At 40.1% G+C, this 16,344-nt stretch overlaps 1 protein-coding gene across 4 annotated transcripts in view; it reads right to left on the reverse strand.

Annotated features, from left to right (window-relative positions):
* Window positions 1-1,042: 1,042 nt before the first annotated feature.
* The window catches only part of LOC137889004 (pleckstrin homology domain-containing family G member 4B-like), a 36,489-nt gene continuing 21,187 nt past the window's right edge, over window positions 1,043-16,344 (reverse strand). The window contains exons 5-26 of one of the 4 annotated variants that reach the window (XM_068732550.1): window positions 16,021-16,224; window positions 15,210-15,330; window positions 14,977-15,070; window positions 14,432-14,518; window positions 13,539-13,655; window positions 13,359-13,457; window positions 12,907-13,058; window positions 12,232-12,370; window positions 9,983-10,105; window positions 9,700-9,897; window positions 8,494-9,215; window positions 7,862-8,308; window positions 6,338-6,587; window positions 5,975-6,064; window positions 5,334-5,660; window positions 5,060-5,230; window positions 4,657-4,834; window positions 4,434-4,550; window positions 3,349-3,633; window positions 2,786-3,039; window positions 2,427-2,485; window positions 1,043-2,167 (exon numbers count right to left, since the gene is read on the reverse strand). In XM_068732550.1, the coding sequence (XP_068588651.1) occupies window positions 2,447-2,485; window positions 2,786-3,039; window positions 3,349-3,633; window positions 4,434-4,550; window positions 4,657-4,834; window positions 5,060-5,230; window positions 5,334-5,660; window positions 5,975-6,064; window positions 6,338-6,587; window positions 7,862-8,308; window positions 8,494-9,215; window positions 9,700-9,897; window positions 9,983-10,105; window positions 12,232-12,370; window positions 12,907-13,058; window positions 13,359-13,457; window positions 13,539-13,655; window positions 14,432-14,518; window positions 14,977-15,070; window positions 15,210-15,330; window positions 16,021-16,224 (4,214 nt within the window). In that variant the 3' untranslated portion in view covers window positions 1,043-2,167; window positions 2,427-2,446. Of the gene's footprint in view, window positions 2,168-2,426; window positions 2,486-2,785; window positions 3,040-3,348; window positions 3,634-4,433; window positions 4,551-4,656; window positions 4,835-5,059; window positions 5,231-5,333; window positions 5,661-5,974; window positions 6,065-6,337; window positions 6,588-7,861; window positions 8,309-8,493; window positions 9,216-9,699; window positions 9,898-9,982; window positions 10,106-12,231; window positions 12,371-12,906; window positions 13,059-13,358; window positions 13,458-13,538; window positions 13,659-14,431; window positions 14,519-14,976; window positions 15,071-15,209; window positions 15,331-16,020; window positions 16,225-16,344 lie in introns of those variants that run through there. The other 3 variants (XM_068732552.1, XM_068732549.1, XM_068732553.1) reach the window with 3 other exon arrangements.

The raw sequence follows: 16,344 nt of genomic DNA on the forward strand, positions 1-16,344 counted from the left end.
CTTCACGATCCTGCAGTGTAACGGCCCCTGTATTTATAGTATGTGAAACCTGATCTTGACGCCCCCATCTGTCTATTTGTTGCATCAGTAATTCTGTTTTTAGACTTAAAACACTTCATCTTAATTCCTCTTTATTCATAAATTTGACACTGACCTTTAAAAATATTGTGAAAGATTTCTGCTGGTTCACAATTGAGGTTATCTTGTTTTAGTCTTTTGTGTGTGTCACATAATATAGAATATAACATAGCACAATACATCTACGTGTACCAGATTCTTTTTAGCGACTTTTTTTTCATAAATGATTTATGTATATTTTAGTTGTTGCAAAATTTTGTAAATGAATTTATGATTCAACATAAATAAAATATTATAATTCAAGATTAATCAGAAACAGTTAAATTAAATTATATAGTGTAAAACAGGTAATTCCCCATCATACAGTTAAAAATTTTCTGCAACGTATACGATTTTTCTGTTGCAAGGCAGTAAAATACGCAACGTATTTTCCTCAGGTCATATGATAGGACTTTCACTTTTACATTTTTGAGTTACTGGGGGAAGTTGCAAAAAGGTAATGAAACTGCAAAATATGCAACTATATTTTATCAAATTTGTCCACAAAACGTATTAGATTATTTTAATATGTGAAATACCCATGAAACATAAAATAAAGACCTGAAAAAAAACTGATTTCAACTGCAGTGGTGTTCAGCACCAAACTGAAACCTGCACAAAGGGAAATTAAACCTTTTGCAATAAGTGTCTGGCTGTCCTTCTGAGAAATTACTTTGTCTGTGGAATGAGGAAGTGAAGCCTCAACACAGTCTGGGACCATATCTTCATGTTCCTGCAGTATGTCAGTTAAAACAGAAGAAACCATGCACACAATACCAAACTTAGAATCTATCTTATAAAAATGGAAGAAAGAGAAGAAAGAAAGAAAACAACAATGCCTCTACTTTTAAAAAAGCAAATAATAACACGTCGACACATTAATGAAAAAAAAGCTTGGAAGAAAGCAAGTAAGGATGACAATATGACCTGTTTCATCAATAATTTATTAAGACAACAAAATATTCAGAAAAATGCTTTTTTGTGGTGCTCATTTTTTATGCAGATGTAGCTGGAGCATTGATCAGTATGGAACCATTTGACTGGAAGCTTTGAGCCATCTACTGTGTCTGTGACTATGCAATAATTACACTTGTGTAGACAACCTGGTCTTTCAAGATATTTGTATCTATGTATTAAATGCATGGGTTACAGAGTAGTTCAAATCCAGATATGAAAATACATATGCAAGTGGTCAGTCCCATCTGAAAAATTATTAAATACAGGACTACTGTAAGAATCTCAAAGCCAGACAAAAACAAATGTTTAGACAGACAGCAGCAGTATAAAAATGGCCCATAAGAAATAAATAGGAAACCCTTAAAGTGTGGGGAAAAAGAAACATCTTTATATATGAATTACATCTATAATAATAAATATACCATGAAATAATTTTACTTCTCTGTATCTGCACAAGTATCCACACACTTCTCCATTTATGGTCATCGACTTTAAGTTTGGACCATCAGCTAGTTCTGGGCTTCGGGCCAGTGAACAGCTCTGGACTTGAACTGTATATTGGACTTGAACAACAGTTTCCCTTGTGATCTTGTGAACCAAAACAACGTGGTTCAGTTGTCAAGAGAATAATGATGCTCTGCTCTGCTAACAGAGGAAAAAGAGCATGACACACAGAGCGATACACGTGGATGTGTGTTTCTTCCACACAAGCTGTTGATTTCCATGAAGATAATAAATGCAACCTTCATTGATCCCTGCATATAATAATTGTACCAGCTGCACAGCACAGAAGATCCCACAAAATAGTGTGTCTCATGATGAGTCCGTTAACCACATCATCCATGTAGTAGCCTCTTCTTCTTTCTTGCTGAGTGTTGTTAGTCTGTACGTAATATGGGACAGCCACATTGGAATGACTGACACATGATACCAACACACACCAAACAAAATCTTGTGAGCAGATAAAGCTGACTGCCTTGTGACTGTGTAGCCACATACATTAATAATAATAACACGGATAACACAGATAAAATGTGAGTCTGGTGGCCATAGGATCTCCCACATGACTGAACAGCTTCAGTAGACAGATGATCTGCAACAATATTTAAGGAACAAATTGTTCTTACAACAGAGGCCATTGATAATAACAAACTATATTACATATATAATAGTAAAAACAAAAACAATAGGCAGAGAGATGACATAACAGTAACAAACAAAAACATACATAACTAGCATCACAGATTTAAGTCAATGATTATGTTTTACTTTTCAAAGGAAAAACTCAACATTAAGATGAGAAAATTAAGATGTATATCTTCCTCTTTTTTTTTACATTTTCACTTTCTTACCTCCTGCAGGGAATCCAGGGTTAAACTTCTGTTGATTTTCCAATTATAATGTCATCCCCCTGCAAAGCAAGATATCAAATATTAAATCATAACTCAATAAAATGGTTTAAAAAAAAAACACAACATGAGTTCTTGGTTAATAATACTGATTCATCTGTTTTGGGGATTTGCTGTTCTAATAGAGCTAATAGTTTCTTGAGTGTTGTACTTTATCTTGACAAACATTCAGACATTTTTCAAACCACCACAACTTTAGAGAAACGACATGTGATTGAGACCATTCTCAGTCTTGACACATTGTCTTCAGTTGATACATACATACAATTAAGCGGGTCATATTGTTACACCTTCACCTGTACCTGGGTGTTAGCTAGATGTGGAGGTTTTGCCGTTACACCTGGTTTATTTCTGGTAGCCACTGGTGAGCTGTCTCTCCTCAGACTGGGGGTTCGACAAAGTGCTGGGTGAGGCTTTGAACTCTGGGATACAATCGAGGAGGTGTCGTCCACTAACTCTCCACCAATGGTAGACAGGTAGCTGCGGTCTGAGCTGCTGACGAGGTTGAAGCATTCTCCAGATGATTCAGTGCTGTCCACTAAAGCAGAAACAGATCCTTTAAGAAACAAAAAAGACAGAGATTTGTGCTTTACTTCACACTTTGTGAAAATTTTTGGATGCCATTATGGAATTCGAACATTTCAATTTTCTCATTGTCCAGATATGGTACATATCAGTGGGGACATCTGCCATAGTGTCATTCTTGATGCTGCCACCTTTTAGCGCCGGACTAAAGAATTTTCAAATCAGCAGTGGCTTTAAAAACACTTTCTCATATTCAAATGTCGTACTACTTTAGGTTGATAATCATATCAAAATGTTCACTGGACCTCATCTGTACTATTTCACTTTTTAAAAAACTCACGCAGTGGATGATGCCTCTTCCATTGTTCACAGTTACGATGAAGATGATGCTGACGAAGATGATGATTGTTGAGTTCATTTTCAGTCACACCCTCTGGGGAGGAGCAGACAGCGTGACTGGTCTCCACCCCCTGTGACTGGTTCCCTGGATAACCAGCAGGGGGCAGCGAGCCCCGTCCAGAGGAGGAAGATGATTGGCTGAGGGTGGTGGAGGCGGTGCTGCCAGAGCCAATGGAGTGTGGTCGTGGATAGTCTAAGCCCCTGTGTGAACAACAGGCCACAGGCACTGACGACACATAGATAGATGCCATCAATGAGAAATTAACGGGCTGGGTCAGTGAGCAATGGAGGCACAAGCAGTTATTTCAGGAAACTGTATTTAGTTTTTTTTACAATTAGATTTTGTAAAAAAAACTTAAAAAATAAAATAAAATAAATATGGAAAAATGGAGAAAAAACCCCTAGTCTACGGCCATGCTAGCTGCTCTGTGAGGCTGTACACATGAGTGCTTTAAGTAAAATACTGACATGCTCACAATATTAACATGCTATTGCTTAGGAAGTCTAATGTCTAACGTTAGCATGCTAACATTGCTAGCTCATATTTCTTCAATACATTTTGTAAATAAAATGTAATCAATAACTAGTAGGAATGATGGTCGTGTGACGTCCTGCAGTACCACATATAGGTAAATTCTGACACATACTGAACTCTGTAGATTAACATTAAACTTTATTACAATAATCATATACATACATACATACATACATGAAATTTGACCTCTGCATCCATCCTAAGCATGTTTAGGAGCAGTGGCTGCTGTAAAGCTCCAGAGGGTGACTTTGGTTTCAATGTCTCACTCAAGGACACTTGATTTGGATTTAAACGCCAACTTTGTGGTTAAAAGGTTGATCTATCAACTGAGCCATAACCACCCATTTATTCACAGATATATTGTGTATTATGAATAATGTGGTACTAAGTTTGGAGTGTAAAATGTTTTCACTGAAGTTGCTGCCAGTTTGAAGAAAATATTTTGAAATTTTGTTTTAAAGAAACATTTTGTGTGTTGTTATGCTGCTTACTTCTCCCAGGCAGGGCGCAGCTGACCGCTCGGTCACAGATGGCAGCATCACTGGGTTGAATGTCCATGAAGGGTTTACGGCCCATTCCCATGAACACCCTCTCCTGCATGCGCAGCTCTGAAACATATAGTTTATTAAAAACACGTTTTCTTAAATCCTGTACAGCACTTTGTAAACTGTACTATTAGGTAAGTGCTTTATAAATAAAATATGTTGTTACTACCTCTACTGTGAGTGGCCTGATCCCACAGAATCCTCTCCAGGTCAGTGGTCCATGCTTTCTTCACCTCCATGCTGGAGGCCTTCAGTGTGTAGGTGTCTTCATTTTTTCTCCTGCGGAACCAGATCTCAAAACACAAGCTGCTCACACTTGAGTTGTGGGTCATCCCAATGTCGCTCGTCTGGGAGATAAAACACAATCAGACACAGAAATTACACTGATGTAAATACACACATGTAGTTAGATGTTTTGGTTTCACTAGGAAGCTTTGCATTCTGGAGCTTTGCACCAAAACTGGATAATAGAAAACGCCTGTGACGTAAAATATACTGTAAATCTAGACAGCAAAACAAGGGGTAATTAGGCTCCAACAGCCTTTTGATAAATACAAGGATGTGTTAGAGACCTTAAATGACTGCTTATAGACATAAACATCGTTGCCAATATCTGTCCTCTTGGTCTTGCTGAAGAGGATGAGATCTTCAAAGAGAAAGATGCGGCGGACACATTTCTTCTTCCTGAAGAAAACTGTGAACTCATCCTGGCGAATCAGTTGGCCCTGCTCTTTCAAATTCACCTGATAGAGCAGAAATATGGACAGCAGAGCAGAAAGGAAAACTGTTAACTTCATTTAACTGCTGTGTATCAGGTATATCTTTCCTGTCATTTTGATATCTTACATCACACTCCTGGATGGCGTCCATGGTGAGCAAATCGTTGCCGTGACGCATCTGAAACCGAACCAGGTCTGCAGCAGCTTGGATCTCAGCCCTCTCCCGCTCCCTCTCACTACTCGTCAGATCAGGCACATACGAACCCAGGCCACACACACTTTGTGCGCACACACTAGATGCAAGCAGTGTATCCTGGATCATGTCTTTTGGCCTGTATGAGGCAGCCAGAGCCAGCATGTCCTGCAGTAAGAGGCTGTACTTGCTGATCCTCTGGATGGGCCTCAGCAGGTAGGATGAAAGGTCCATCATGTCCCCCAGCTCCTGCTGCTTCTTCTGTGAGGGGAAACAAAGTGGGACTGTAAAGTTGAAAAGGTAAAGCATGACACTAGTACTCCCAGGGTGTTATGACTACCGCAGCCATCGGAGTTCAAAATGCAACTTCTAAAATTTAAAATTTGGGGTTCAAGTGCAGGTGTACAGAATAGATGCAATGTCCTAAAATGAGAATTGAATTTCTGAGGAAGATGGAGCTTACATAGTGTTACCACCAAAAGGAAAGGGGTGTAGAACATCTGCTTAAGAAGAATTAAAATGGGAAACTCTCCCGCTTGTTTCAGTTAAGAGAAAGACAGGACACGTAAACTGACCTTGAAGATGTCATGGCGACGGTGCAGGATCAGGGCGTCTGACAGAGGTTTGTTCTTGCTGTACAGAGCGTACAGGCCAAAACTCTCACTCTGTGTAAAGATTTAAATCATATTAGAACAATTAACAAGCCAACAATCATCTATCATGATCATTTTGACTGAAATCCTGCTACTGTATGTGTTGACTTCTGTCTCATCACATCTTGAGAAGTAGGACGGGACTATTCTGTAATTTCAATTAAACAAGAAAAAAAGACAAATATACAAAATATTGATAAACACAATCAGATAAAAAACTAGGCTAAAACCATAATACAAAATTCAAACATAAACAGAAATAATATACAATATATAACTCCTCACATGTCTGAGAAAGCAGCGGGCCACCATGCCGGGCTCCCTCTGGCAGGCCTCCAGCTCTGGCAGGAAGTAGTGACTGTGGAAGTCGTAAAGCTTCTCCAGGTTACCGAAGATGATGCCTCGCTTGCCCCTGAGGTCCTGGGAGATGTCTGGTCGGTCCAGCAGGGGGAGGTAGTGGGTCAAGATGTAGCCCAGTGAGCGCACGTACTCCCTCTCTGTGAAAACCAGCTCCTCCATCACACGCTGCAGCCTCCTGGTGACACAAACAGAACAAATCTCCACTAACTTCAAACACAGACTGTTACTCAGTAAACTACAGTACATATTCTATTCTATCTATATCCAAAGGCTTTCTTATAATTATTCCTTTCATTTTGAACTAATGATTTGCACAGTGCTTTGTTCTGAGAATAAAGTTGAGCGTAATCATTTTAAGTTCATTACTCTTTTTTTGCGTATACTTGCCTGGTTATTCAAACATGTTCTATATTTTATCATTGTGTGTTATATGTTTGTTGTTATGCACATTGTAACGTGAATTTGATAAGTGCTCTTCAATAATATATCATTTAGCTTTTAGTGTTTGCAAATAACAAATTTGATCTTCTCATCCTTTTTTACCTAATTTTGGAATATTTTTGCATCTGTACAAACCAAATAATATTGGAAAAGTTCCTTGTTTTATTTATTGTAAGTCTGAAGAAGTGACGCGATGAAAGGATATTGAACAATTAACTGAACTAATATTTAAAGAGACTGAATACCAGGCTGAAAAGAAATGTTTTGCTGCCTTCAATGGGCAAAAATGTCAAGCCTGCTGGCCACTGCCAGCATCAGTGATATCAAGGGGTTGTGGATTACACATGTGCATCACTGCAGTAAGGTGAGAAGATACACCACTTTTACTTTTCACAACATTATACAGTGACATGCTGTTGTTTTACTCTCTCCACATGCAATGTGATAGAAAAGAAACATGCCAAGTATGAATGGATTATGAGAATGAGCCCCTGTGCACAGACAAGTGAAACATCTCCCCCATCCTGCATATCAGCTCCTCTGCTGCAAACATATTTAACTTGATTCAATAAGTTTGCTGCACGCTTACCGTAGCCTATAAATAGGCAGGCAACTCTATTAAATTGCAAAAAAAGAAGAAAAAAAACTAATATATATTAATTTGATTGCATTTCATAATAAAGGACTGAAATTGTTATCAGGAGCCAAAAATGTTACTGGGATATCCCTACTTATGATTAAGCCCAATGCGATGCATAGATCTCGTTGACAGCCTTCACTGTAAACAGAGGGTCTGTGTCAGGTGGGTTCAATAATCCACCATGTTGACAAGTATAAAAAAAGAAGCGAAGAGAATCAGAAGAACAGTACCTGTAGTACTTCATTGGAAGCTTACAGACAGAAAGAGCAAATTAAATCTCATTAAGATTTACAAGATTAGAAAGATTAAAGGCATTCAACTCACAAAATATTATCTTGCAAGCATATTTTCCAACATAGTAAACTTACAGGGCATTGCTGGCACTCTCCTGTGGACTTGCCAAACAAAACGCCCCCTCATATCTCCCGATGGGCAGGCTGGAGTGCTTGCCGCATAAAGTCCCGTTACCTCCTGCAGCCCCCCGGTCGCTCATACAGGAGTCTTCTGAGCAGAAGCTCCCGTGGCGGGAGATCTGGAACTTCTGAGCCTCCTGGAGGATCCGACAGGACGGCTGACCGTGGTGGGAGCAGGATGACGGGGGTCGAAGCCGCTGCTCTGGAGGAGTGGATGACCCCGCTGTTGCTACTCCTGTGGTGCAAGAGTCCTGACTCACTGACCTCGCTCTAAGACCTCGTCCCCATGGAAACCACTGGCACCCGACAGTGTGGGACTGAGACAAAGCAGCAGCATCCCTCTCACTCCTCGCTCTGCTCGTCTGTCTCCGCCTCGTCTCTCTTTCTGTTCTTTTTGCTAACCTATTATTAAATGGTTTCAAGCAATTTAAAAAAAACAATTGTAGAAAAGAAACAAATATCAGCAGCGTCTAAAATGTTTCAGGCACATTTAAATGACTGGCACTTTTTAACAGCAATGTCACAGCGAATCATCAAATCTAACTACTAAATCCTTGTTGAGTGAGATTAATGTACCAACAAATTACCTGTGAGGTGACTGTGGAGTGACCTTTGACCCTTGGCTGGTTCCAGCATCACTGTGATCTTCAGGTGTGATGTTACAGCAGACTACAGACGTTGAGTTAGTGTTGTTGCTGCCCAGGATTGGCCTTCTCTTCCCTAAATCCACCGCTCCCGTCACAATGCCCTCCCACTGCGAGTGCTGAGGCCCGGGCGTTGATTGTACCACCAGACTCTGGCCACCAGAGGACGGCGTCTGAACATTAGTGCTGACCACATCAACATAGTGAAGTTCACACCAGCTGCTAGAATCTGGTTGATGTTGGAAAACCTCCTCCACATCCTGCATCCTCTCCTGAAGCTGCTGCCTGGCCTCCTGGCATCTCAGCCAGGCTACATTCCAGACCTGCATCCCCCTGGAGCCCTGCAGGGCGCTGGCTTGGGCCTTCACCTCCTGAAATCTCTCTGGGCTGAACTGGAGGAACCTGTCTTGGAAAGTCTGGAGGACGGCGGTGTCATTGCTTGACAGTAAAACATCGGTGGTGGTTGGGCCTGAGGCATGTGCTGCGTGGTTATCAGACGGGCAAAGGGATGCAGTGCTCAGTCTGCGGTCTTGGTTTTGGTGTTGTATTGGCTGAGTGTTTGTTTGATTGACAGGTGTTGTAGTCTGGTCACGGTCTTGCATTGTTTGGATTCTGGATTGATTCTGGTCCAGGTACTCAATGCATTCACTGGCGAGAGCTGTAGCCTGTTTGGAGATTACAGAGGTTTTCTTTTATATATTTACATACATATGCCTTATATATTAAATCTCTGTGACAAAACAAAACAACATGAGATTATATGGATATACCAATCAATCTCTGTCGCAAATTAATGACCTAATTTCAGATTTTTAGATTACCTTACAAGAGAAAGGAGCATCAAAGCAACATCAAATGCTACATTTTCTTGATTGTTCTACAACAACATGATTGGTCTACTCTGTAATTATAGTCTCTGCAAAAGTATTTGAATAGTTGAATAGTTCAATAATCTACTTAGTTCAATAATAATTACTGATTTTGGCATTTGAAGCTGCTCAAGAGGATTAAGAAATTCTACATAGATAAAACTGTCTTTGTGGGTTTGGTTCTAGAGCTGGACAGAATAAATGTTTCGAAGAGCACAAGCTACATACTGATCTTGAATACTTTGACTACTGATAACGATACAGTATATCTTACACCAACCTGCTCACAAAAATCACACACGTTGACCATGATCTGCAGCTCCCTGCCAGATGCCTCCGCCCTGCACAGAAAGTCCTCCAGGCCTGACTTAAAGGTGCTGACTAGAGTCCCGAACGCCTCCGTCTCTGGGTAGGGGATCCCGCTCTGCTGGAGTCGCTCTGCCTCTGACACCAATGTCATGGCGTGGTGCCTTCGATCCTGGAGGAGGAGGGAGAGAGAATTTCAGACGGGTGGATAGACAGTGACACATAAATACATGACGGCCACAAGAAAACATACTCACATTTGCTTCAATAAGGAAACCAGTGAAGCTGTTGAGGATCTGCTCCATTCGGTCTCCGGAGTTGTTGACTGATTCAACCTCCAGCAGGTGGTGCTCTCCCTCTACATGAAACCACTGTTGCATCTGCAGTCATGGAAGATGGAAAAATATGTTGTGTTTATTGGCATGAGCATGAGCTGAATTCAATGTAAATTGCCTTTGTCGCACTTTCTTAATTCAATATACTGCTGTAGAGAGTCAGTCGGTGGAGGATTGTATGCTTCTTTTTGATTGTTTATATGTTTGAAAAGAGTGAGTGTCCAATATACAGTTGTGGTCAAAAGTTTACATACACTTGTAAAGAACATAATGTCATGGCTCTCTTGAGTTTCCAGTTATTTCTACAACTCTGATTTTTCTCTGATAGAGTGATTGGAACAGATACTTCTTTGTCACAAAAAACATTCATGAAGTTTGGTTCTTTCATGACTTTATTATGGGTTAACAGAAAAAGTGACAAAATCTGCTGGGTCAAAAATATACATACAGCAACATGAATTAGCAATTTTGGTGACTTAGAAAGTTGTGTCAATGAAATGAGCTTCATAGCATGGCCTCTTAACTTCTTGTGAGTGATTATGAGTGACTACTTCCAAGTCAGGAAAGTCACTTGGAGCCATTTCAAAGCAGCTGCAGGTCCCAAGAGCAACAGTGCAAACAATTGTTTGTAAGTATAAAGTGCATGGCACTGTTTTGTCACTGCCACGATCTGGAAGAAAACGCAAGCTATCACCTGCTGCTGAGAGAAAATTGGTCAGGAGGGTGAAGAGTCAACCGAGAACCACCAAAAAGCAGATCTGCCAAGAATTAGAAGCTGCTGGAACACAGGTGTCAGTGTCCACAGTCAAGCGTGTTTTGCATCTCCATGGACTGAGAGGCTGCCGTGCAAGAAGGAAGCCCTTGCTCCAAAAGCAGCACCTTAAGGCTCGACTGAAGTTTGCTGCTGATCACATGGACAAAGATAAGACCTTCTGGAGGAAAGTTCTGTGGTCAGACGAAACAAAAATCAAGCTGTTTGGCCACAATGTCCAGCAATATGTTTGGAGGAGAAAAGGTGAGGCCTTTAACCCCAAGAACACCATGCCTACCGTCAAGCACGGTGGTGGTAGTATTATGCTGTGGGGCTGTTTTGCTGCCAATGGAACTGGTGCTTTACAGAGGGTAAATGGGATAATGAAGAAGGAGGATTACCTTCAAATTCTTCAAGATAACCTAAAATCATCAGCCCAAAGGTTGGGTCTTGGGCGCAGTTGGGTGTTCCAACAGGACAATGACCCCAAACACACATCAAAAGTGGTAATGGAATGGCTAAATCAGGCTAGAATTAGGGTTTTAGAATGGCCTTCCCAAAGTCCTGACTTAAATCCCATTGAGAACATGTGGACAATGCTGAAGAAACAAGTCCATGTCAGAAAGCCATCAAATTTAACTGAACTGCACCAATTCTGTCAAGAGGAGTGGTCAAAGATTCAACGAGAAGCTTGCCAGAAGCTTGTGGATGGCTACCAAAAGCGCCTAATTGAAGTGAAAATGGCCAAGGGACATGTAACCAAATATTAGCACTGCTGTATGTATATTTTTGACCCAGCAGATTTGATCACTTTTTCTGTTAACCCATAATAAAGTCATGAAAGAACCAAACTTCATGAATGTTTTTTGTGACAAAGAAGTATCTGTTCCAATCACTCTATCAGAGAAAAATCAGAGTTGTAGAAATAACTGGAAACTCAAGAGAGCCATTACATTATGTTCTTTACAAGTGTATGTAAACTTTTGACCACAACTGTACTGTATGAGCAAAATGTAAACGAATTGATAAAGTTGTTAGGTAAAAGAACAAGCCAGCCCAGAGCTAAGCAACTTAACCATCAGTCCCAGAAAAACACAGACAAACAAAACAAACCTTATTATACACATACTGCCACTATTTCTTCACATTACTGAACTGCAACACTGTGTTGTGACAATAACCACAACAAATTAATCTATTTTAAACGAAACATTCGTTTTACTATTAAAATGTTTAATCCTGAAATTCATTGAATGACATTTGATCTACTCATCACCATGACCACATGATGGATTGTTATCATTAGATCGCTGGGTGTTCATGAACTCAGGGACAAACAAAACCTAATATATTTTAAACGCAAGTTGCATTCATCTGAACATCTGAAGGCAGATTTAACGGTCAGTTTTTAAAAACGTACCTGCATGAAGTGTCCCTCCACTTCTCTGAGTTGCAGCAGATACTCCAGGTGTTCCAGTGACATGTTGGACCTCTGCACGAGGACATGAGCCTGCTCCTCCACGTGGTTGTACAGGCTGGTCAACGAGTCCACTGCATCACTGCATGCGAGAAAGAGACAGATCATAGACTAAAGAAAGACAAATAATAGATAAAGTGAACTAGTGCTCTGAAAGATAAGGATTAGGCAGCATATTTAGGCCTAACGTGGCTTGACTGGGAAAAAAATGGCTTAGAACAGCCAACTGTGGCAAAAAAATAATGAAACTCTGCTCACTTTTACTTTCAGTTGCACAAAGTCAGATGTTGTGTTATGGCTATTATCTCAAAATATGATGGTGTTTCCTCTTCAAAGGACAAGAGGTTACTATTTGTTTTTGTTCTGTGTATCTGAAATCACTTGCTATCAAATAATAAGCCTGGAAGTGTGCTGCAGCTGCACAAGTTCATATTTAAGCCAGGTATTTTTGGTGTGGTGGTTGGCAGGAATATGTTTAATCTAGTGGTTTATTTTCTAGCAGCTAGATGTATATTCAATCACAGGGTATCAAAGGTGTTAACAAGCTTATCCCAAAAAAGACTGTGAGCCAATAGCTAGGTGTACATCTAAATATAGCAGATGAGAGCAGGAGTTTACCTGAGGTCCTCGCAGTGCGGGTATTTGAGGTCACTCTCCTTTCTCAGCCTTGCTAGGATGGCCCCGCCCTCCCTCTGCAGGCTGACCAATCGACTGTCCTCCAGGACATTCCTCATCAGAGTCCTCTGGTCCATCATGCACTGCTGCACAGTCTGTAGGAAAAAAGACGTTTTGAGATCAGCAGATGATACAATAACCGTTCAAATCAACAATATTGTTGTTGGCCGTTTTCTATGTGCATTTATCAAAAGCATACTTTTATATAGCAAGAGGAGCTATACATGTTATCCTAATAAAACACACACACACACACACACACACACACACACACACACACACACACACACACAGTATGTAAATATTACCAGTAAAGACAGAGTTACATAACTAAGGATAAACCCAGCTTTCAAGGCCCAAACAGCAACATGAGTAAACAGTCAGCATTAAGGTACCTGTACAGTGTCTGTCCTCTGGGGCTCCTCTAACTTACTGATGGCTCTCAGAAGAAGGCTGGACGCCTCATGAAGATCAGACACAAATGGGAAAAGTTTCTAGAGAATAAAAGATGTTGACGTGAGTATATCATGTGTAGTGCAGAGGAGGGAGCTAATGTATTGATGTGACTGTCTCACCTGATGCAGCTCTATCCAGTCACAGTGGCTGTGAGACAGTGTGCCATCCAGGCGGGAGCTTAGCTGACTCACCTCCACCAACTTGAACAAGGCTTTCATGGATGTCACCACTTCAGTCTGCTTTGAGGCAAAAAGTGTCAAAGTAACATCAACACGTTTTCAGAATGGACAACAGGGAAATTCTTACGTCATAATTCACTGCATAACCCCCTTTGCGTCTTTTACTTAACACACTACATATTTTTCTGCAATTCTATTTATTAGTTCTGTAAAATGTATTATTCCCCTTTCATCCAAACTAATATCTTAGTAACAAGGTCAGAGGCACCAGTGACTTGTTGTTTGTTGGTATTTGTTTTATGTGCCAGGTCAGTAGCAAATTTTGTTTTGCTCATGAAGTATTTTTTCTTCTTTTTTTCATCTAACCTAAACAACTTTTCAAAAATGTTAAGGCAGTTTTTCATGAAGTATACTCACACTCAGTTCGCGCCTACATTATTTTACACTGTTATTTGTTATTTAATAGGATTAAATAGAAAAATGTCTGATTGTTAATTCAACTGAAACCCTTCTGGGGCTCCCAAAGTTGATGGTCAGTTGATGTTGAGATATTCACTACATAAGTGAAGACGGATTAGAAAACTCATTAGCATTCATCCTCTGGGGACCCCTGAATGTTACATTTTCAAGGTAATGTGTTATCAAGATAGTATAGGCTGGACTAAAGTGATGAGCCAATAAACCAACTGACCAACTGACATTGCCATATGTAGCTACACTGCTAGCATGGCTAAAAACACACCTTGATCAAACAGATCAATGAAGCGTAAAGCCTGCTCAGATTAATTATTGTTTTATTATTTTTGATATTAATAAAGAATGAAAAAGCTGACCTGGATGCCGGGACAGCTCTCTGGTCGAAGGCTATTCTCCTTATTCACCAGCAGCACGAAACTATTTACTGCATGGGGAGTCTGCTCCTGCAACAGTTTAACACTCCATACATTGTAACCACATTCATGCTTTTTTAAATTTAAGTTACACCCTTTTATTGATCATCACAAATAAATCAGGGAATATTTTACACACATGGGCATCAAAAAAATAATAATTTCCTTTTCAATTTTAAAAAGTAAATTGTGTAAACTGTGTATTAAATAAATAAAAACAAACATTTATATTACACAATACAGTATATTGTACATTTGATTACAAATGAGAGGATGAACATTACATTACACACAACTATTCAATAAGCCAGAGGACGTCTGGATATGCTGATTATGCTCCAGAGATGCTACATTATTCAGCATTGACATTTCACTCAGATATAATAGTCTGTGAACAGCAGCACTCCAGCCAAGAATAAACATACAAACAACAGTCAACACTGATCTGCTGTAGTCAGCTGTGATGCAGAACTTGCTGTGCTTCTTACCTGAAGCGTCATCAAGGCCTTATAGAGCTGCGGCTGAGGATTTGTCCTCCTTGAATCAAAAATGAGCGTCAGCCCAGCTTCTCTGATTTCTCTCCTGTATACAGAGATAGAAAAAAAGCAACCACAATAAAACAGACATGACCACAAAGATGCTGAAAGTTCCTTCTAGCATGAATTTGGTTAATTAGTTGATTCCTTGATTCATTAATGATTTACTGGCATATGGATGCTACCTGGTGATAGTGCGGAAGTAGAGCAGCATCTGTAAGAGCTCTTGGCTGGTTACAGCTGATCTCCATCCCTGGTGGTGTCCATAGAGCTCAACTATTGCCCTGCCTGTCCTGTCTCTGCCACCTGAAGGGGTAAGAGAGAGAAGAGATCAGGGAACACGCTGTTCTCTGTGAGAATTTCCAGTGACTTAATGACTTAATGACTTAATCTCCAAAAGAGGAGAAAGAAGAAAGCATTTTATTTTGATATAAGCCGATTTATTTCATAGTTTAACATAATTAATTTATCCTCAATCCCAAAAGAACACTGCCACTCCTGCCTATTGAAATAGGAAAGGTAATGTTAGGTAAGTACTTTGACATTTTTCTTAGAATAGCAAAACACTCATAAAATGGGCTGGACGAACAAAGACAATGCAAGTATCCTAACTGATACTAGCACATGAGAGGAAATCACAGACCAAAAAGCTCAAAGACAGAAGAGCAAAGGTAAAGAGAGAGAGAGAGAGAGAAGGGGTCAGAGCTTCTGTAGGTACCTGGGTGAGTTTTACTGCCATTTCAGATAAAAAAAAGAATGTTCAAGACATGAGAAAATACAATTAAAAAGTAATCTAACAGACCAATATACTCTTAGCTTTTAGGTAAGCTGTTAATTATTTACTTATTTAATACAGATATATTTCATGTGTTTTATTTTTATGCACTGTGAAGAACTTTATCACTCTGCTTTTGAACAGTTGCCAAACAATGTATATTGATTATTATGATCATCCTGGTTGTTTGATGTTATTTGCTGTTTCTCAAACTAACTTACCTGTGATGGAGGCCAGTCCTATGTAGAGGGGGTGGGCCCTGGGGTCTGGGGATCCCAGTGGAAGGTGGTCAGGTCTGGGACGAGTAGAGGCAGGCTGGGTGATCTTCTGTGTCTTGGTTGCTGGAGGTGGATCCGTCTGTGACGGGTTCTCCATCTGATGGCCATTTCTACTGGTTATGAACTCACTGCCAGGCTGAGTAGCATCTGTAGAAAGTGGACACATTTTGCTGTAAGGAGGCTGATGAAGAATGATTTTCATCTGTTAGTAAAAAAACAATGAAATTAACCTATTGAACCCTACATGCTAAAGATCAAATTAGATCA

The sequence above is a fragment of the Cebidichthys violaceus genome, unplaced genomic scaffold (genome assembly GCF_023349555.1).
Source record: "Cebidichthys violaceus isolate CVI_PGR_0920_01 unplaced genomic scaffold, fCebVio1.0.p SCAF_6, whole genome shotgun sequence".
Lineage (NCBI taxonomy): Eukaryota > Metazoa > Chordata > Actinopteri > Perciformes > Stichaeidae > Cebidichthys > Cebidichthys violaceus.